Source organism: Theropithecus gelada, chromosome 5 (genome assembly GCF_003255815.1).
Source record: "Theropithecus gelada isolate Dixy chromosome 5, Tgel_1.0, whole genome shotgun sequence".
Classification (NCBI taxonomy): Eukaryota; Metazoa; Chordata; class Mammalia; order Primates; family Cercopithecidae; genus Theropithecus; species Theropithecus gelada.
The window spans coordinates 61,937,972-61,961,050 of NC_037672.1; the positions used below are offsets into that span (position 1 = coordinate 61,937,972).

The 23,079-nt window shown below is 34.0% G+C and overlaps 1 protein-coding gene and 1 pseudogene across 4 annotated transcripts in view; both read left to right on the top strand.

The window, feature by feature from the left end:
- The window catches only part of ANTXR2 (ANTXR cell adhesion molecule 2), a 155,774-nt gene that overhangs the window by 12,063 nt on the left and 120,632 nt on the right, over nucleotides 1-23,079 (top strand). For all 4 annotated transcript variants that reach the window (XM_025385226.1, XM_025385224.1, XM_025385225.1 and 1 more), the window contains exons 4-7: nucleotides 5,184-5,265; nucleotides 5,733-5,840; nucleotides 5,988-6,056; nucleotides 6,859-6,939. In XM_025385226.1, coding sequence (XP_025241011.1) covers nucleotides 5,184-5,265; nucleotides 5,733-5,840; nucleotides 5,988-6,056; nucleotides 6,859-6,939 — 340 coding nt within the window. The remainder of the gene's footprint in view (nucleotides 1-5,183; nucleotides 5,266-5,732; nucleotides 5,841-5,987; nucleotides 6,057-6,858; nucleotides 6,940-23,079) is intronic.
- On the top strand, nucleotides 4,022-4,138 carry LOC112625661 (annotated as a pseudogene).

Consider the following 23,079-nt stretch of genomic DNA (forward strand, 5'->3'; position numbering starts at 1 on the left):
CCATCTGCCATATGAAAACTTTGACTACTCTGAAACCACCATGCTAAGGAGAAGCCCAACCTAGCCATGTGGAGAAACCATGTGGAGGAGAATCAAGACTGGTCAACAGTCCTAGCTGAGCTCCTAGGCAATAGCCAGTATCAGCACTGGCACCAACTTGCTAACCATGCGAAGGCATTCTGCTTCTAGCCATTCCAGTGGCTCAACTGGTGGCATGTGAAGCCTGAGAACTGCTCATTCAATGCACAGTGCCATAAGAAACAACCAATTTTGCTGATACCACTAATTTTGGGGTACACTAGACTCCCCTTATCTGAAGGAGGTCTGTTCCAAGAACCCCAGTTGATGCCTGAAACAACAGGTAGTGCCAAACCCTATATATGTGGTGTATTTTTCTATACATACTTATGATAAAACTTAAGTTATAAATTAGGCACAGTAAGAGATTAACAACCATAACTAATAACCAAATAGGACATTTATAACAATATACTGTAATGAATCCTTACAGTGGCCCCATGGGGGAGAGATTTATATTCCTATTTTATAAATGAAGAAACAAGGTTGAGCTTGGAACTAATCTCTATTCTGTCTATAAGCTCATGTAAATCTTCATCCATACCATCCCAGAAACTATTCATGGTTTAAGAGATTATCCTATTTACCCAAAACTCTTACACAGAAGCAATGACTGGCAAAATAGGTAATGCAGAACGCATTCCCATAACACAAGAATGTTTTAAAATTAGGTTAGATCCGAGGTTCTTAATCCTGGCAGTACATTAGAATACTCTGGGGAGTTTTCAAAGGCCAGTGATAACCCTGACCCATCACAAACCAGTGAAGTAGAATCTCTTCAAATAGAGTCCAGAAGAGTTTTCGAAAATCCCCTCAAATGATTCCAGTGTACAGCCAGGGTGGAGAACCACAGTGCATCTATAGAGCTTTATGTGAGTGACTCCTGGACTGAGTGCGAGGAATTCTCACATCACTGTGTAGAATCACAGTGTTCACATATGACAGATGCTCAACAGATGAGTATAGACTCATTGACTGAAACCCTGAAAGAGCTTTGAAATCTGGAAAGTTAAGATGATGTGCATTGGAAAGTTCAAGTACTGTACAGACACATCATAGAAAGAAAAACTAGGAGATACTGAAAATAAAATTATGGCTTCATTGTTAGTTGGTCAATTCAGGATTCTCTGCAAACTATTTTATGACACCATGATTTCAGCCTATCTTTATTTTAGTTATAATGCCATGCATACCTTCCACATACAAAGTGTTTCAGAGAAAAGTCACTAATATAGTACAGTGCATGGCAGTTGTGGTGGCTATTTTCCCTTCCCTTCCTCACTCCTCTCCTCCCCTCTCCTTCCCTTCCCTGCTCTTCTCAGCAAAGAAATTAGGGAGATACAAACAGAGCTGAAAGTGAAAATTTCATACATTAAAAAATTAGCCAAGGCTGGACATCGCGGCTGAAGTGTGTAATTCCAGCACTTTGGAACGTCAAGATGAGAGGATTGCCTGAGACCAGGAGTTCGAGACCAGCCTGAGCAATATAGTGAGACCGCATCTCTACAGAAAATTTAAAAGTAGCCTGGTGTAATGGTATATGCCTGTAGTCTCCACTACTTGGGAGACTGAGGTGGGAGGGTTGCTTGAGTCCAGGGCTTTGAAGTTGCAGTGAGCTATGACTGTGTCAGTGCACTCCAGCCTGGGTGACAGAGTGAAACCCTGTCTCCAATATATATAAAGCCTCTAAATGAAAACAAGGAAAACACCATATATATATGGCGTTTGTGTGTCTCCTCTTTCTCTTCCTCTTTTCCCCTCCAGTTGATAATGGAATTTGGTGCCCCGATTCTCAATTAAAAAAAACCCAGGGCTTTAATATAACGTTTTGTTTGTTCAATTCCTGTCTCTTTCAAAAAAGTATTTGAGGCTGCATAGAAATTAATAGTGTTGCAGAAAATTAATAAAATGTAAAAAGAAGAGTGCTAAGATTTTGGAAAAGGGGGTGAAACACTATGATAACCACAGGAACTTAACAGAATTGTGTGAATGAGTAGGAAATTTACTGTGGGCTTCCCCAGTAGTCAGTGCAAGAAATAAGTTTGCATGGTTGTCAAGTGCTGAAAAGAGGAAGTACATAGCAACTACTTAGGGGTGACAAAGAAATTTCTGCTTTGAGACGTTATAGGGAATGATGCGTGTCATGACAGCAACATCCTTGACAACTGCTTCACAACAAATACAAAGTAGTTTCAATATTGCTTTTCCGTGTAGTTGAAGACGTAACTTTAAAGCCGAACTCAGTGAAGCTGATCTTCTAAGATGTTGAATTCCAGGAGTTGAACTTATCTTTATAACATAACCTTTCTTTCTTCTTCTTCTTAAAATTTTAGTCATTTTCTCCCTTGCTTTCATTTAGAGGCTTTTTTTTTTTTTTTTTTTTTTTTTGATGAATGATTTCTGTTTTTAACCTACCACATTATTTTGCTTTTTGCCCATTAACTGTTTACCAGTTGAAAAACTTAATATTTATTTTTAGTTGCTTGGGATTCTTTGAGGGTCTGAGATCTGTCTTCCCTGTCTTGTTTTGACCTTTGTTTCCCCTAAAGTGACACCTTGTTGATTGATAAGAGGCTGACAGACTTCAGGTAGTTAGCCTGAAGGGAGTACAAGGCCAGGACTCACATGTGTTTTTCTTGGCTATGGAAAAGGGGCACTTTCCTCTTAGGATCATGCAGCTGGCTGCAAAAGTAATGATGGGATTAAGTGGAGCTTGGAATCTTATGGTGCAGGTATAGGTATGGAGAGAAAAACCACAAAGTACTCTCTCCTCCAGTGTAATAAGCTAGCACATACCTGCCTGTACCACAAAAAACCTTGAATCCACGTTTGGCAAGTTCCTTTAGCTTAAAGTCTTGTGCTGGTGTTGTCTGGGCCTCAGCAGCAATTGTGAGCTGATTTGAACTGAATGGAGAAGTCTGTCTTATGCAAAATCTGTTTGTGTAAACTTGCATTTCACTTGTTGGCAGCAAACATTAATGCTTGAGGACACACTGCCACTCATTTCTGAGAAGCACCAAATATTTGACTTTTATCTGCATTCAGACAGAATCAATTTCAAGTTGTTTCTGTAGCTACCAAACATAAATATTTTAGATAAAACAAGCTTATGAATCACATAACTTATGCTATCATATTATAATTTTTTTATGGTATATTGAAAAATTTATTGAACACTTACTTTGCAAATGACATTAAAATAAGTACAGAGCAGGGGAATACATCATAAATAAAAGACACGGTAATAGCCTAAGGTAAACTTTCAGCATAGTTGAAAAGGGAATATTTAAATTAAATTAAATTAGTTAAATTATTAGAAAGTTGAATGTTTTTAGGAGAGAACTTTTTTATCGTGGTAAAATATGAATATGAGTATGGCTAGAAAGCTTGGGGTGACTCAGAAAAAACGAGTGTCATGAACCTAAAGAAAGGTTCAGAATAGGTGGACTTTAAACCGAGTATTTAAAAAGACAATTAACAAGAGTTAATAGAGATGAGTGAACCAGGAAAGAGAAGGATTAGGGTCATACCTTGAACATTGTCTTCTGTTTCCTGGAAACTTTATGATATGGAAAACTTGCCTGGTGATATTTTTTATTGCGATATAAAAATACAATCAAGAAGTTACTTTTAAAACATGTATAAGGCTCTGATAATGGATTATTTATTTCAATTATTTGAAACACAATATTGCCACATGACAAAATGTTTTGAAATTTTTTTTGACGTTTTATAACAGCATGTAATATAAATGTATACACACATATACCTATACATATAAAATGTTGTATATGGCCCTAGTAAGTTCCTTGATGTTAAGATGATACTTCTTATACTTAATCTCCTTCATCTGTCATCCTCAGTAAGAGTGAGTACTCTTCGTGTGTTATTTAAAATTTTATAATTCAGTTTATCATTTCAAGAATTTTAAAATGCACTTCTTATCACTTCTCAGCCTTTTGGCTAAGATCATGGGTAGTATCCATTCTCACCAGTTTAAAAAGGCATTTTTTTTTTGCTTATATTGAAAAAGTCTTAAAATAATATCTTAAGATCTTTTCTGATCTTTTAAATTTATTATAAAACAAGTTTTGAATTTAGTTTGGATAATTTTGCCACATTATTTTACTTATCTCTTAAGATAAGTGGTTTTATTTATTTTCGAGGAGGTTTCAAATCTGTATTTTAAAAACTCTAAAAATTGGGTCTTCCCTTAACTCATACACATAAAATAGCTCTTAATAATATTGTAGTCATACCCCATTTGGACAAACTCAGTTGGGATAGTGAATTAGTCATGATGAAAGAAATTATTCTATAGTTTTTTAGTTGTTTTCATTCATAGTGTCTATTCCAATAATTTCGTTCATGAAAGAAATTATTCTATAGTTTTGAATTTTTTTCATTCATAGTGTCTCTTCCAAGAATTCATTACCTTCTAATTCATCCATCTATCCATGCATTCATCCATCTATCTGTCCATCAACTTATTTTTTCATTCATTCATGAAATATGTATTAAGTACCTACTGTGTTCAAGGTAATGTGCAGGTGTCTGGATGGGTGAGAAGGTGTCACAAAAGCAGATAAATCATGAGACCTGTGACTCTGGGAGACAGTAAGAAAAAATGTTAATTTCTGTAAGTAACGGCTAAATAATGTGCTTTAGCAATTCGCAGATAACAAGGAAAATTTCCCACTTTTAGGGAGATGGAGTGAGTGTTTCAGAAATGCTTTGTCATTGAAGCTGAGCTACTCGATTCTTGTGTTTTTGTGGATGAGGGAAGGTATGTTTTACTCCTTTTAGGAAAACAAGAGTGATTGAAGATAGCTGATCTCAGCTCAGAAGGCCTAGAATGTGCTAAGCTTTTTCAAGACATTGTTAGCACATCAGTGCCTATTTTTGGTAGATAATATACAAAAGTTATTAAATACTTACTAACATGACAAAAAGTATAGAAAGTTATCTGCTTTCAAAGCCCATGTTCTTTCCTCTGCTTCCTACTGAAGAAAGCTTAGTTAACAATACTGCCATGTTTTCCAAGAAGTGTTTGTTGTTATCTTTGCTCTTTGCTCATTTTTTCTTGTGTTTAATATTACTTTCAGAGGCAAAATCAGTAAAGGCTTGGAGGATTTAAAACGTGTTAGTCCAGTAGGAGAGACGTATATCCATGAAGGACTAAAGCTAGTAAGTTCTTTTACATTTGTAAGTATGGGAGAGAATGCTTTCTGTGGTGAAATATAACCCTCTAGCAAAGCTCAATAACCTCATTACATATTTATCTTAAAGTTTTTTAAGTGCTTTTAGTTGTTCTAGAGATGAGACAAGTAGAAAAAATTATTTACTCTGGTGATGAGAAAAATTAAGATGGCATTTTGCCTTTTAAGGAAGTTTCCATTTCCCTTGGGCCCTTGTGGTTATATTAAGATTAAGCAGTCACAGTTAAAAATCTATATAATTTAAAACCAATAGTAACTACTCTGTAATGTGAATATATGCATATTTCAAATAAAATAGTTAACACAAATTACCCTGTTTTAAAAGCTAGCCAGTAATATTTTGATTTTGTCAGACTTACAAATTCAGCTTGATGGAACATGCTGGTTAAAAGTTAAAATTAAATTGTGAGTTGGATAATTATTCTTCATTTTCAGGCGAATGAACAAATTCAGAAAGCAGGAGGCTTGAAAACCTCCAGTATCATAATTGCTCTGACAGATGGCAAGTTGGACGGTCTGGTGCCATCATATGCAGAGAAAGAGGTGAGTATTGAACTGAGACTGTTCTCTACACCCCGCTGTACATTGCTGTGTGTCTCAGAATGTATAGCTTGATATTTGAATAATTCACTTTCTCCCTCTCCCCTCTCTCTCTTTTTTTCTCTCTCTTTCCTTCCTCGTTCTCCATAGGCAAAGATATCCAGGTCACTTGGGGCTAGTGTTTATTGTGTTGGTGTCCTTGATTTTGAACAAGCTCAGGTGAGTTACAAGAGATCTGCAAACTTTAATCTGAACCACATAATTGTCTTAAGGATAGTTTAACAAATTCTTTTCACTGATGACATTCTGACACTGGTCGATTGTTAAAGATTATTTTTAGAAGTGGCTGTAGGTTTTGAGTTCTACCTTAATAATGTAAGAATTTTAATAGGTTTTGTTACTGAAAATGAAACTTTAAATCTCTCAGTTGTTTGGTTTGGTAAACTAATATAAGATAAACATTTGGCTTGAAATGATACACATATTTCTTTTTAACTAAACTAATGAAATGTTATTATATATATAATATATAGTCATTCTAATGTTAGAATTTCTATTTTATTTAAAATTTGACTCTCAGGTATGCAGGAATTTCAGAAGTCCATCTAATGGAAGTCTGATCATTTTTCTTACAAAACCATTTTTTTCATGAGATTTGAGGGTTTATATATTTGAAAATATTTCACTCACGAAGTTATTTTACATTTAAATTTTTGCATGAGCATGGTTTAGACTCCTGAGTCTTATGCTGTTGACAGCTATTAGAGTTCTGCACTGTTGTGAAATTGCACTTGGGGTCAACGTAAAGGTACTCTGACTGATCTCAATTCATTTTGTGGTAGTACGTTTAGAGTAACACTAGTATCATCACCTTCAATTCCTGGCCTTGAACACAGATCACACTGGTAAATTAATCCTGTGGAGTAATTTTTCAGATGAACATAACTGAAATGTAATGAAGCTTATAAACTGTTGTATGTATCAGCCATTCCTTAATCAAGTCTTCCTCTTCTTTCTAAAGCTTGAGAGAATTGCTGATTCCAAGGAGCAAGTTTTCCCTGTCGAAGGTGGATTTCAGGCTCTTAAAGGAATAATTAATTCTGTGAGTATTTCTCTGGGAGCAGGAAGGGGTCAAAATTTTCTATATTTTTTTAAACTATAAGAAGTAATCTTAATATCCAGTGCAGGTGGTCATTATCTAGAGGAAAGAGGTTAGGAAAGAGATTTGTTTAGTATTGCAAACAGTGTAATTCTAAAGATCTGAATTTTGTTTGTAACTGACATTTGGTATTAATTCTTGCATGTTGGGCTCTGTGAGACTAGGTTTGTGGTTTCAAGTTTAAGATTTTAAGTTTCAGACACTTTCACACTTTGATTATGGAGTTAACTGCCTTAATATCCTGAAAGTTTTATAGGTTTTACAGGAGAAATTTAAAATAAAAATTTGGAATGAAATGTGTGATAACTCCCTTCTCCAAATATAGTATCTGCTAACTGTATCAGTCAGGCAACTTGAACTAGTGGCTATTTGACTGCATTTGTTGTTCTTTCCATTTAAATGATTAATAGTTTCACTAGAGCCCATAATATTTCTGTTTGGAATTCAGTTGTGCTGTCTCTGGTGATCATTAGAATCTGGGCTATCCTAAACAGGGTTTGGGGAAGGAGAGTGATGAAATGCAAAGCAAAACTCCTGGGCTTTCATAGCGGAGGTTTATGTTTCATTTTACTGCCTTTTGCTACAAGCACTAGGAACAGTTGCTATTAAGTATTTATGATATTTTGGTAAACACCATCCTAAAATGGAAGTGAATAATATATATTCTCCAAGCCAAAGCATTAAAAAAAAATCTTTAGGGGAAAAATATCAGTTTCTTCTAACGTTTGGTTCTGGGATTTTAAATTTCTCTTTAGAGATCATGTTTTTTAAAAACACAAAGTAAGATTTATTGAATTTGTTTTTAGTAGCATGTAGGCTTTTAAAAAAATTAATGGAGCTTTTCAGAGAAAACATAATTTGGTTCCATCACATATCCGTATGTCTAGTGGACAAACCAAATGTAAGTGCAGAATGGAACAGAGATTCAATTGTTTTTGTAGTTTACATATATTGTTGTGTTTAGGTTTTAGGGAAAAATTGCAGTGTAAAAAATAGTAAATAATTTTATAGCTGAATTCAGGATAAGTAAAACTGATACAACTGTGATTTAAGTTTTAAAATACAGGATACAGTACTGACAAAGTAAAAAGGAGAATAATTTGACCCTCTAAATAAACAAATCAGTGGATTGCATTTTAAATAGAATTTTATTTTGCTCTGGGATTTGTAATGATGTTTATAATTATACTGGGAAGGAGAAAGGACCTCTCTGGGCTATTCCTTTGGAATTTTTTTTTTATATATAAAAGGTTTAGCTCAGAATTACCCAAATGATGGATTAAGTTTCCAAAACTCTATCTTTATGGGTAATAGCTATAGATTTCCCCTTCAAGGAATTAGTAGCTGAGTTCCAGAAGACATCGTGTCATTGTTTTATTGTTTGTTTGATACACTTAATTCTTCTATATTTATTAGGGAACCTTTAGAATGTCATTTCTAAGTATGGCCATTTTGCCTAAAGTTCTTGATGGACTTTAGCTTCAGTTATATTGAAAGATTTTGCACGAAATTAGGAAAATTTGCATTATTTTAGCCACAATTTGCCAAGAAAATCTCTTGAGTGTTGTTTGGAGGGAAAACATGGGTATAGTTTTCATGTCGATACAGTTAAATTTCAGCTATGTGCTCACAGAGGGAAGAGTAAATTATTCTTAGAAAAGTCACCTTTTGGGGAAACCCTGTAGTATCTGGCAGAGTTGGCAGGTAGAAAGAAGAAGCCATTACAGACAAACCTGGTTTCGTTAATGGTTGAGATTTTTATCAATGTGATGATAGTTTGAGATTTTTGCCCACTCTGTAGAAATTAAAGGCAATGTAAGCTTTCATGTATCTTCAAGGGCAAAGATTGCTCCATCCCTCATAGTTTACAAAAACTATAATTTTGCCTTAAATTTGAATTGTACTTTATAATCGCACAGTACCATCTGATTTTTAAAATATACATATTTGATCTTTAAAACCAATATAGTGTTTCTATCACAGGATTAGGAGAGATAGAAGAGACTCTACTCTGTTCTGTATGATTTATCAAGCTAATGGGTGAAATTATACTGTGGAATGTATTTATGTAAAGCTAAATCAATAGAAGAAATACAAAATAATTTTTTTCCAGCTAGTTGTTTTTAAAATACATCCAGTCTCATTGTCAGTGCATTAATTTGTTTGAAGTTAATCCTTGAAAAAAATCTACAACATGGTTTTTATTGTTTTGTTTGTTCTCTCTCCCCTCTAAAATCCAATGACCAAGATGGTCTGGTCCCCTTAATATGTAAGATATCATATATTGTTAAGACATCATTTGTCTAGAATTAATTTCTTAATAGCAAAGATTAAGAAAGTTTTATTTTGGAGCCTTTCTTCATTGGGGTTAAAAATAAAGAAGAAACACTGTAGTAGTTCTGTCTTTTACAACTCAAAAATCAAGGGGCTGAAAAAGGCCTTTGTTATGAATATCCTGCATGTTAAAATTTTAATGCCTCCTCTAGCATGTATTTGATTCAGAAAATCATTTTAAACATTCTATTTTAATTTTGGGGAAAATGCATTGTTTTAGTATTGTTAGATTTCTATTCAGGCAAACATGGTATGTAATATTTTGGGGGAATATTGATATAATTTCCAATTTTAGCTAGTTGCATATGAAGGTTTATAATTCAATATCTCAAATATATGCTGGAAGAAAACATTTCTTCTTTTTCTCCTTTTTTTCTTCAATGAGCTCATTCTTTCATTAGTTTTTTTACTGAGCCCTTACTATTCTTAAGGCATTGTCTAAGGTTAGAAGAAGGGATGTAAACTTAAATAACACATATTCTCTCTAAAGGGGCTTGAAATTAATGATTATTTGAGGTTTGGAGTGTGGCAGTCCCCTGAAAGATTTATAAAGTGTTGTGGACATTTAGAGGAGGAAAATTTCAGAGAGTCACCCTAGGGGATAAAAAATAATCTTATAACGCAATTGGTGTTGAATGCCAATGTCACTGTAGTGTAAGGTGACATAAAGACAGGATAGGTTTAGTTATACGAAGTTATGGGAGGCCTTTGATTGTGAAATTTGAACTTGACTGTGACAATTGGGATAGACTTAATCAGAAACAAAGAGCACAGAACTTCAAGAACTATCTGGGCTGAGTAGCTGAGGTGTAGGCTGGAGTGTGGTTTGACTAGGATCATAGAGGGTATGGGGGACAAACATTGACAGGTCTCCTGGATCCAGATTATGGAGACTTTCACATACTTGTTTGGAGAATTGGCTCTTATTTCATAAATAAGTAGGAAATTATGGAAGATTAATTTGGAGCATGGGATTTATATAATGGCCATGCAGGTTTAGGAAGAGTACTCTTATAATAATGTACAAGATGATTTGGAAGATGATGATGTCTTATAAGTCTATTGCCGTTATCCTTGTGAGACACAGTGAAAGGAAGCCCAACATAGTGGAGACAAAATGAAGTTGGGAATAGGAAAACCTGGGTGTGAATTCCAACTCTGTCTCACCAAGTAATCTGGGGTATGTCCTGTAATGTAATTTCTCTGAGTTTTAAAACCCTCAGTCAAATGGGAATAGTGATTTCCATTTCATTGTTTTGTTTTTTAAATTAAATGAGGTAACAATTGAGAATGATCTAAGTCAGAAGGGCTTGGCATTAAAACATTTGGTAGGAAGCTAGGCATGGCAGGAAACTAACCCGGGGCTAGTGATGGGGCTCCTGATCCTTCTTTAGGGCAGTCCACTGAGACAGCTGACCCCCAGTCTACTTGAACAAAGTCTTAGGTACAAAAGGACATGGCACTGACATGTAAGAGGATCAAATTTAGCATGTGAGTCATGACAGCAAGGATTTTTAGATAGTGTAGCACACAAAGTCAAGCATGTGGATGTGCTCTGGTACTAAATCCTTAAGCCATAGGATCAGGACCTAGGCAACAACTTGGAAACAAAATTCAGTATTCCCACGACAAAAGCTATGTAGAATTTCTGGACCCCACATTCAGAGGAGAGACACAATTCCTGTGGTGGGACTTATAGTACTAATTAGAAATTCAGAGAAGAAACTCAGTTGTCTTGAAAGAAACAATGGATCATCATAGTTCCTTAGGGATTATTCTTGGCACTGGGATCCTGTCTTTCGCAACGAAACTAGGTCAAGGATCATGAGGGAAGCACCTAATAACCTCTTTATTCTGGCAAGAATCATGTCAGGAACAGGGTGGGGCTAAACCTCCAGGTATAAAATCTTTGACTGTTGTTGAGCTGGGCTCCGAGGGACATGTCAAATATTAGCTGTCAAATGTTAGTTGTTACTATTAGTATGGGCAGTGAAACTGGAAGTAAAACGTTAAATCTGGGAAGCATTAAAATATTAGTAGGACTTGAGAGCTCCCTTGCTATAGGGTTCGAGAGAGAGAGAGGAGTCAAAAGTAACTTGGGCATTCTGTCCCTGACTAAGATGAATGACTAAGAATAGTTAGAGGGAAAACTGTTTTTACAGAGGGGCAATCAGGATATTGTACAAAATGGAAGGCAGCATAGGGCAGAGGGAGAAGTTGATTTGAGCTTGAAAACAAAAGCCCAGTGGGGGATATCCTTTAGGGAGTTAGAGGCCAGGTGGAATAGAAAGGTTAGAAAACCTTAGGACTGAGTCATTTTGCTTCCTCTTTTTCCTTCTCCCCTCCCATTGTCCACAGACACAAGCACATGTATATTCTATTTTCCATTTTTCACTGCAGATTATCTTTAAAAACTTAGAATATTAAATTATTTTTGTGTTCTTGGAAAGGTGATTGTATGGCTTATATTTGAAAATGAAATTTTATTTGAGCTAGTAAAGGTCAGACTGAGACGTGAGTACCCTGTGGGTTCTAGTTCAATGTTTCATAATGCAGAATGTGGAAGAAAACATTAAAAGTAAAAGAAAACCACAGATTGGTGAATAATATGGAAAGAATAAAAATCAAAATTTTCTGTGCCTTTCCTCCCCTTTTGTAAAAACAGGACCGTGGGATGTTTGACTATTTGGAATTATTCCCACATTTTTTTTTTTTTTCTGTAAGAATACCTCAGAAAGTATTAAGCAGAAAGAGATAAACCAGTTGTGAAGCATGTTTTATAAATAACCCTGGTCCAGAAGAATTGAGAACACTACATCTTGGGTGATGGTAGTTAATGCCAGAGTTTCTAAGTTTTTAATGGGAAAGTATACAAGCATAAATAGGAAGGGAACGATCATCCACACATTTAGGACATTTAAATAAAACTCAATTAGATAGTTTCTAAAGGGAAAAGTGAAATTTCAAAAAGTAGCTTCATTCATAGTGCTGGAGATATAAGCTTCATTTCACTTTCAGAGTGAAATTTTTTTCTCAGTAATTTCTGTTGTTGTTTGTTCTTAGAAAAATATCTAAAAAGAAAAGTGTCTAACACTATATTTTAATGGAATGAGAAGACATTGCAAACACATTTTCTCTTAAGGCAAATCATTTTCATAGAAGAGAGTACCTAATAAACATGCTGATAATACCTTAGCTTAAGTGATTTTAGCACACCCTGCTATGAGTGTTGACCACTTAGTTGTGAAAACTTCTATTTGTAAAATCATGGTTTGATGAAAAACTCAAAGTCTGAGCAACTATAAAGATATATTCATAGGAAAAACAAAACTGGTAGGCCTTACTCAAAACTGGAAAACAATTTTCAGGACTCCTGTTGAAAAGGACTGGCTATAATGTAAGAATAACTGTATATCAGATTATTCTAGGCTTCTCCTTGTCTAAGGATCATTAGTGCTGAAGGTAGATGAGGTGTTTCATTATAATAACTTTCACATTAATTGTAGGAAGGTTGAAACTGTATTGCCTCAACTCCTGTTTTTTCTTTTTTTTGTTTTTTGTTTTTTTTCACCTAATGCTTAATATAGTATTGGGTAAGTAGTCATTGCTTAATTCATAGCTTAATTCATATTTCTGAATTATAAGTAAATACAATCTATGCAAGTTTTAAAAAATATTCTTATATTTTTATAATATAGTTATGGTATATTGGAGCATTAAAAATTAACCTCTGATTCCATATGCATTAGATAAGTAAATAAAATGAATGAATAAAAATCTATGCAAGTTCTTAAAAATGTTTTTATATTTTTCTAATATAGCTATGGTATATTTGAACATTAGATAACTAACCTCTGATTTCATATAAATTTGATTTCATCCTCATATTTGTGTTTCACTGTATTGAGACCCTTTTGATTTCCCATGACAAGAACTCAGTTAATACTAGTTTAAGGAAAAGAAAAAAAGAATGTTACTGGCCTTTAACTAGGTGGTCCAGAGAGGGAAATTACCTCAGGTACAGCTAGATCCAGGGAATCAATCATGTTGTTAGGGTCTTCTCTCTTAGTAAGTTTTGCCTGTGTTTCTGTTTGCCTCATTCCTTGTTTAGATGAATGGTGGTGAACTGTAATTGCAAAAGGAGGCTTACCTGGTCCTCAGCAAGTACATTGGAAAGTGAGGGGTGTTGTCTCTGCATCAGCATATAGGGTCCCAGATAAGAACTCTAATAGATTCAGTTGAGTCATGAGCTCATTCCTGTACCAGTTCTGTTGGAGGCAAGGGAGAGAGGAAGAAGAAGGTACTATGATTCACAGCCTCACTAGGACCACATGGAGTGGAAAACAGTTTCCCAAATAGAAAGGGGAACTATTCATAGAAGTGTAGGGGTGCAAAAGTGTCCAGGGTGGGAACAAAAAAATCAGTAGCGATGTCAGCTCACTATATTCAAATACATTTAAAATATTTTGACATGTATTCTAAGAAGACACCTCATTCCTTCTAAATCCCACTTGAAAATAAACATAGAAAGTTTCTTTTAAATTATTCATTTTATTAACTGATCTTATTTTGGCCTCTACTGTCCAAAGCTGTATTTGTATTTGCATGAAAATGTTCCCTAATCATATTATTCTTTCCTTTTTAAAAAAAATGTGGTTGGGATTGTAGTTTAAGAAAATCAAATCCACTTTGAATAAATAAGTACAGCTTTGTGATAGTTTGTGAGAAAACTAAACTAAACTGATGACATTTGGCTACACAGATAAAATTAAATTCCAAATGTTAATTTCTTAACATTAACCTGTTGGACTATAAAAGGAGATGTCCTATAGAGGCTTACCTGCTCTTAGAAGCAGATTCAGTTGAGTGGAAGGAAATTGAAAAAGTGGAGAAATGGTTAATATTTGTGACCAAATGTACCATTTGGTGTACATTATAATGAGGGAAAATGTATAATTTCTCAATTATACTTCATTTTCCCCAAATATAATAATTCTCAGTTTATTCAGAAGCGTTTGTTGGGTATTGGGCTGTGTTCAAGACACTTTTCTGTGTTTTGTGTTACCAAAATGGATATGGCCCCCAGACTCTTCAGAGCTTACAATTTTTAGGATGCGTGTTTGGAAAATTAATAGAAGAATTAATAAAACATTTTTTTTCTATTGTTGTTGCATAGGGGAACGTTTCATTTGCCATCCTGGATTTCTGAAAAATCAAATGGAATAAATATAGACTTAGACTGCTTGGCAGATATACTTCTTGTCTTAGTAAAACAAGAAAGTGGACAAATAGGGCTAATATAAAATAATGTTTGCATCAGAGTGAAAATTATGCCACGAACCAATTTCTTTAAATTCTGAAATACTCCATTTATTGTTATTTTATCTCATAAACTCAAGGCATTTTTTATAGGAAACTTATTTGTGTTCCTAAGCTATAGCATTAATGGATTATTTTGAGTTTGTGGTGACCAAAGACAACAGCAACAACAACAAAACCAAAAAGTAGAGGCAGATAAACTTGTTTCCAATCACAACCTATCCATTTTTGGCACTCTTTTCCATATTGTAATGAAAGAACAAGACTGCTAATATGAGTTATTTTAATATTAGAATTGTGAGATGTGGAAGAAAGTAAATTTTTAAAAAAGATTTATCATGTGGGAGTATGTTCATTGACAGTGTAATCAGAACTATCCATCTGTTTTGTTTGGAGCTCAGAAGAGTAAAAGACGATGGTTATGATTTACCTTCTTCCACAGATCTCTTAGGGTAAAAGTTTGCTTAGAAATTTGTCATGTGTGCTTTTATTACTTGCTTACTTGCAAGGCAGAAGAGAATCCATATTTAGAAACTGGTCAGTGTGGTGTGTGCTGTATTGAACAACTGATATTTTGAAGCTCTAAGCATTTTTAAGGAATGAACTCAACCAAAACATGTGATTATAAAATAGCAATTGTTCTTAGTTGAAGCATTACGTCTTAGAGAAAAATATATTTGCCTGGGATGTTTGAAAGCCATAGAAAAAAATAAAAATCACACATCTGAATATTAAAAGATAAAAAGGAAACAAGACAAAAGGATGAGAAACACCTTTCCAGTTGTTTTTGCTACTTATGTTATGCAGTTGGATGTCTAATAACAAAAGTTTCATTTTGTTGGTACTTTAAAACTAATACTTTTCATGTATTTTTCCCTGATTTAAACTTGAAATCTTTTTTTTTTTTTTTAAATCTTTTGTATTGGGGATGAATCCTGTAGTGTTTAAAGCTGCTCAATGAGTCAGAAAAATAAAATCTTGCTTTTTTAGACTTTATTACCCTTAGCAATATTTTCTGACATGCTGTGGGTCACGGAAATTGGCAGTTTCTATCTGTTAAGGCCACACCTAGAACACTTGTAAATTATCTGTGAAGATCGGTTGCCAATGATGTTACAGATCCAAAATCAGTGTCAAAAAAATCATTGCTGAGATGAATATTTAGAAGTTTTAATAGATTTGTAAAAATTTTGGAGAAGTTTAGGTAGCATATGTGAATGTATATATAAAGAAATAATCTATTTTGGGGAGGAAAAAGCCTTACTATTTAGAGTTGATCTTAAAAAAAGTTATTACAGAGGAAATTAGTTAATGGGATTTAATACCCTTTTTCTCATTTCATATATTCTACCTAAAATAAGACTTAAAAAAAAAGATAACACATATCTTAAGTTTTTTTCTTATCATGTTGTTTGTGTTTTCATTATTTTTGCATCTGGTCCGATATGCCTTATAGGTACTATTAATTGCCAAAATTTGAATTTATCCAAATAATATTTTTTCATTTTGCATAACTGAAAATGTGATTTGATTAATTCAAATAGCTTCTCAGTAAGCTCTGTATCTTTTTACATGCATAATTCTTAGTGTTATATGCTCTGTTTTTTATCTTATAGTATAATGGCCATGCTTCTTATTAAAAAGTTTTGCATTTACTTTTTAATTAAATAGAATAAACATTCATTGAGCAGCTGCTATTCATAAGATATTGTGCTATGTACTTTTTATATTAGATTGAATTTTCAATATGTAGTATTACTCATTTTAAAAGTTTTTATTTCATTCTTCTGGAATGGGCTGCATTCTATTTTCCAGATATAGGATCCTTCCTGTTGCCACTTAGGAATTAGAAAAAAACATATGGATTTTAAAATATGTCTAGGCTTATGTTAATTGTCGGAAGTGTTTTTGTTTTGGTCAAGCTGGACGGTTGATCTTCAAGTCCTAAGGTCTAGCTCCTAGATTTTTCTCTCAAATTCAACATAAACTTCAAAGACAACATAGGTCCTAAATAATATTTTGATTTTATCTCCCCATCTTAATTTATTGCATGATAAATTATTATCTTGGATCGACACCAATAACAACTCTCCACAAATCCCGTATTATTTTAAATACCAGAAGAAAAGGTCATAGCTATATCCATTGTATATGTTTTTCAGGCCATGGTATTGCTTTTATTATTTCTTATATGTCCTACGTTTGTTATTATAGCATGTGTCTATTATGTAAACATATTCAGGAACTTACAAGATCTCAATCAAAGTATGATTCCACATGAATCCTCTAAGAAAGAAGTAATTAAGTCAAGGTTCTCACAAAACTCATGCCTTCTGATGATTTCTGGTTAATTTTGCTATGGATGTTTCCTTGATAATACCAGCAGTTTGTCTTTACCATCAGTTATTATTCAGTAGTTATAAAAACTTGATGGTAACCATGTAGACAAGCAAGATAAGAAACTTCTTTGTAACCAGTTGGATTCTTGGCGTATTTGTCCCTCTGACTCAGCATTGGTTCTCATCCCCCAGCAAACCTTGCCAATTCTAATTCTAGAGTGAATTTCTGCTTCTTGTCACGTAGAAAGGAGATTTGGCCTACGGTGAAACCATGCAACCTGACCATATTACACTAGATATAGACTTGATGCAAATTAATTTGGGACATTCCTAGAGTGTCTAGGCTTAAACACTGTTCTGATGCTTCATTCAAGTTGCGCTTCAGAGAAGAGACAACAGTGGAATCTACTTTCATCTGCTGCCAAACATCTATAATCTCAAGGAGGCCAGCAGGCAGGGCAGTCATAGCTGACTCTTAAGGCTGGATCTGGACTTGCTGCTAACTGAAAACGAACCCAGAGGGATACATAAGCAACTTTATCTTATCCTACACTTCTCCCTTGGCAAATAGAAAAATGCCATGAAATTAGTTAGCAGTGTTCACTGAACTATTGAGAGTATTTTGCTTATCTGAATTGTAAAAATAATGCTTCAAAATTTTATATGATCAGTTTGAAGCAACAGAAAATGTCATTATAATTTATAAGGGGTTAATGTTATTCTTCCATCAGCAGTTTTATCCCAAAAACTCTGCAAAGGGAAAATACTTGGGTTTTGAGTTTCTCATGTTAATACATGACAGACTTTTTACCATACATTTTAAAGGAGGCATTCAAGACACATACATCTTAAATAGGAGAGAAGGTTTCAATGAGAAAGGATAGTGACTATTATTGCAGAGATCAAATATTTAAAACTATCTTTAGGCATTTAATTCATGGGCACAATAGGTTGGAATGCAGACTTTTTATACCAAATATCAGAATTTAGAACTCAATATGTTTTTTAAAATTTTGTATTTGTATAAATTTTTGGGGTACAAGTATAATTTTGTTACATGGATATTTTGCTTCAGGATGAAGTCAGAGCTTTTAGTATGGAATAAGATACATTGTACCCACTAAGTAATTTTTCACCCTTCACTCCCCTCTCTCCCCCATGCTTGTTAACTCTTTTCTATTGTATATTTTCAGCAGACTAAAAGCACAAGTCTTACAAATAGTATTGTGTATACCAATAGCTATTTTGCCTAGACAGATTCCTCCTGGAAGTTCATACCTTTATCTTCTGCCTAACCTGTGCCCTATGAGAACAACCATAGGTTAAAAAGGTTTCAGATACCCCCTGATTCACACATATGAGAGGGAAAGAAACTAAGAAAGGAACAACAGAGAAATTGGTCTTACAGGTAGACCTGTTTTTCCAATATTGGGATCCCGTTTTAGAAGATTTTCCCTCATGCTGCTCATATTTCTCACTTTAAAATTGTTAGACTGCCTGAATTTCCATGCACAGTTATTTTTCATAGCTTAACAAACATCATTTTGAGTTTACAATATTAATTCACATATTCACATTCAATATAAAGTATGAATGAGTTCATGAGATAAGAATAGGTACATTGAAATGGAGTATTTTGGGAGATAAAGCAAACCTATATAGAGAGCATATTTAGAAAAGAAGTTACTGTGTGTGTCTAACAACCTAGGTGAGATAGTGAGGGGGAAAGGACCAAAGGCTAACATTCCATATGAAAAATTTACCCAACATCTGCTCCATGTCCAGAAAAAGTATAGAGAAGGAAAGAAAAACACCCTCAAACTTCGGCCTCACATTTCTGAATGTCTTTTCTGTTCCCAATTCAGGTGAATTCTAAAATTTTAGAACTATAAAACCTAGATGTCATTCACATAGTTAGTGAAGAAAATGTGTTCTAATATCAAATAACAAATTTAATTTTTATAAGCAGAGTTTTGCAGTTTTCTAAGTGCTTGTTGCCTTCCCAAACCAGAGTTAGGGCTTGTGGTAGCTTGTTATTCTAGTATGACTTCTATTGTCTTTTAGGTTCTGAATGAAGCTAAGAAGTAAAAACTACGTGTTTTTATCTGTGCAAAACAAATTTGAGGTAGAAAGCATTAATAGAGGTAGAAAGCATTAATAGAGTAAGACAAGAAAGAAACATAATAATAAGAGAGAGAGCCTTAAGTATTTGGCTATCCTATAAGTTACAAATTCATAGAATGATTAAACATTTTAATTTATCCAAAGTCAATGGCATTAGGAATTTAAAAACAAACATACTTTCTATTACAAAGATACATGCATGCTTATGTTTATTGCGGCACTATTCACAATAGCAAAGACATGGAATCAACCCAATTGCCCATCAGTGATAGACTGGATTAACAGAATATGGTACATATATACTGTGGAATACGCTGCAGCCATAAAAAGGAAAGAGATCATGTCCTTTGCAAGGACATGGATGGAGCTGGAAGCCATTATCCTCAGCAAACTAATACAGGTACATAAAACCAAACACTGCACCTTCTCACTTATAAGTGGGAGCAGAACAATGAGAACACATAGACACAGGATGGGGAACAAGACACACTGGGGCCTGTTGGGAGTGGGGTGGGGAGAGGGAGAGTATTAGGAAAAGTAGCTAATGCATGCTGGGCTTAATACCTAGGTGACAGATTGATGGGTGCAGCAAACCACCATGGCACATGTTGACCTATGTAACGTGTTGACCTGCACATGTACCCCAGAACTTAAAAACAAATTTAAAAAAATTTGAGAAAAAAGGAAAAAAAATCCCAACAAATAAAAGTGAAAGCTTAGTGATATACTTTTGAGGATAAGGAATAAGCTAGATTTTAGATTATTTTTGGTAGCATTACAGGAGTCCAGACAAAACAGGCAGATACATTTCGCTAGTTTGTTAAGAGTTAGATTTTGTAATGGTTAGATTATCCATCACAAACCTGGAGGGTGGTGGAAAGCGCTGGCTAGAAGAATGGGGTTTGGACTCAATCAAACCTGGGGACAACATAGTTAAGAGCTAATTGTTCTAGGGCAGTTAAAAAAATCTTTCTAAGCCCTAGTTTCCTCATCTATAAAACATGGATAAAATATTTATTTATTAGACTTATGAGGATTAACTGAAAAAAATCATAAAAAGCACTTAGCATCGTTGCTGGAACATAAGTGTCCAACGAATGGTTACCTATTATCATGTTCAAAATTCTTTTGAATTTTAGACTACTGATATTTGTATTTAATTAAGAAAATTTGACTTTTTGTCATCTATGTTAGTGTTTGAGGACTTAAAACTAGGGATTAGGTAATAAGGTATTTTTTTTATTTGTAAATACTCCTTAATACTAATATTACTTTTTGGGTGAACAGATGCTTTGATAGTATACTTTTTCATGGTGATATCAAGTTCTTTGCCAATATGTGTGTGTATGTGTCTATGCATGGGCATATATCCCACAAAATATCAAATGATGAAATTTAGTGTTTAGTGTGTGCATGACATAAACTACCCTAGTTTTATTAAGCACTTGGTTTATCTTTAAATTTGATCTATTGGTCTATGGTGCTGTTAGCTCTCTCTAACGTCAACTAAGGCTATATTTAGTAGAAACTATTTTCTTTTACCATTGAAACATAATAAAGACAGATGACAGCATATATTAGAGGAAAAGTCCTTACAATTTTCTCTGTTTGTACAAGTGATGGAGTTGCAAATATTAAAGATAATTTGTCATTTATTGTGGATGGGACACCTGATCCAATGTTCAGTCAGTCAGTAATATTATTTAATTTGGCAAAAATTAACTAGAGTGTTTAGAACATTTCCCCTCTTTGTCAGTTGTATAGAGATGACAGTTTTAATATAATAGACTCATTTTTGTTTATGCTATTTTTTTTGTTTCCTTTTAATTTTTATTTTAGATTCAGGAGGTACATGTGCAGGTTGTGCAGGTTTGTTACCTAGGTGTATTGCATGATGCTGAGGTTTTGGGTACAGTTGATCCCATCACCCAGGTACTGAATATAGTACCCAATAGCTAGTTTTTCAACCCTCGTCTCCCTTCCTTCCTCCTCCATCTAGTTTTCCCCAATGTCTACTGTTCCCATCTTTATGTCCATGAGTACCCAATGTTTAGCTCCCACTTATAAGTGAGAACATGCAGTCTTTGGTTTTATTTTATTGCATTAATTCACTTAGGATAATGATCTCCAGCTGCGTTCATGTTGCCTCAAAGGACATAATTTCATCCTTTTTTATGGCTGTGTTTTATTCCATGGTATCTCTGTGCCACATTTTCTTCATCCAGTCCACTGTTGAAGGGCACCTAGGTTGATTCCATGGCTTTGGTACCGTGAACAGTGCTGTGATGAACATGCGAGTGCTTTTTGGTGGAAGAATTTCTTTTCTTTTGGATATGCATCCTGTAATGGGATTGCTGGGTCAAATGACAGTTCTAAGTTCTTTGAGAACTCTCCAAACTGCTTTCCACAGTGGCTAAACTAATATTACCACTAGCAGTGTGCAAACATTCCCTTTTTTCCACAACCTCACCAGCATTTGTTGTTTTTTTGACTTTTTAATAGTAGCCAGTCTGATTGGTGTGAGAGTGTGGTTTTAATTTGCACTTCTCTAATGATTAGCAACGTTGTGCATTTTTTTGTATGTTTGTTGGCCACTTGTATGTCTTCTTTTGAGAAGTGTCTGTTCACCCATTTTCGTATCTTGAACATTTCACCTTGTATAATTACTTGGTGAGAATAGACTATTAACTTTTGTTTTTGTAAAACTGTTCAAAAAATTCATGGTGTAAACTATTTGCATTCAGACATCAAATTATTTTGATTTCTAGTCATTGCTGTCTTAATATTGGAACATGGTAAACTCTAGATGGAAAAAGACAAATTTAGAACAAATTTTATTTTCTAAAAAGGCATAAATTCTCTTCTTACTCTTCTCCCTCCTCTCTATTTTTCATTTGGAAATGGTTTTGGTGAAGTTTGTTTCAAATTATAGATTTCTGGATTTCCAGCATTCATAATTTATGGAAGAACTGGATGCTTTATCACATAAATTAACTTTATCCTGGCTCGTCTGTGTCCTAATATGATTGTTGGTTTTTTAATAAGACATTTTTAATATCCTCATTAATTTTTGTGTTCAATTTGTTTATTCCGTAAGCACTTATTGGTTGTACTGAAGGCACAAAACATCGTGTAAGGCCCTGAATGTGCTGTATAGTGTAATGCAATCTCATTACTTTCCTCAAAAAGTTGGTTTTCTAGTAGAAGAGGTGAGTTATGCACTCAAATAATATAATTTAAGGTCCAAAGAGATTTTTAAAAAATAAAACAAACTTTAGAGAGGAGCACATACCATGGAAATTCAATTAGATAACATTACATTGTGACACCAATGTTATACTTGTGCTCTGACTACTTGCTTTTCAATGAATGTGTTACCTGGGTCACTTTTCCATTCAATTATATTATTTTTAGAAAAACTTATTTGATTAAAAGAATTGATTATGAATATTAAATTAATGTAAATGTATTGTTATTAACAAATATATGCTATACTGTTTACTGCAGGATATATCTAACATTAGCTATCCTTAATCACTGCTTAATTTAACTTGATTTCTTTAAACTCAGACTTTAATGGAACATAAATTGCTGAATCATCCTGAACCTCTTCTTTAAAATTAAAATACCTTATAGGGGATATACAGGGCCTAGCTCCAAAGATTCAGATCATCAGTAGTCCTTGAGGGTGTTTGTTCTTCAGTCTTAAGGAGATCTCCTTAGGAGAATTGCTCATTTGACCTTGCTTTTGGAACTCTCATTTATTTAGAAATGTTTTGATGGATTGGATCAAATTAAAAGACCAAGTCAACATATGCACAATTATCTTAAATATTGTGAAATCTGATTGACTTATGGTCAGTACTGGTAGAAGAGAGAAAACAAATATAATGTTACAAATTCACTGAAGTCATTCTGGATGCATATTTTTTGACATGATCTTTAGGAAATCCTTTTGTAATTTTTT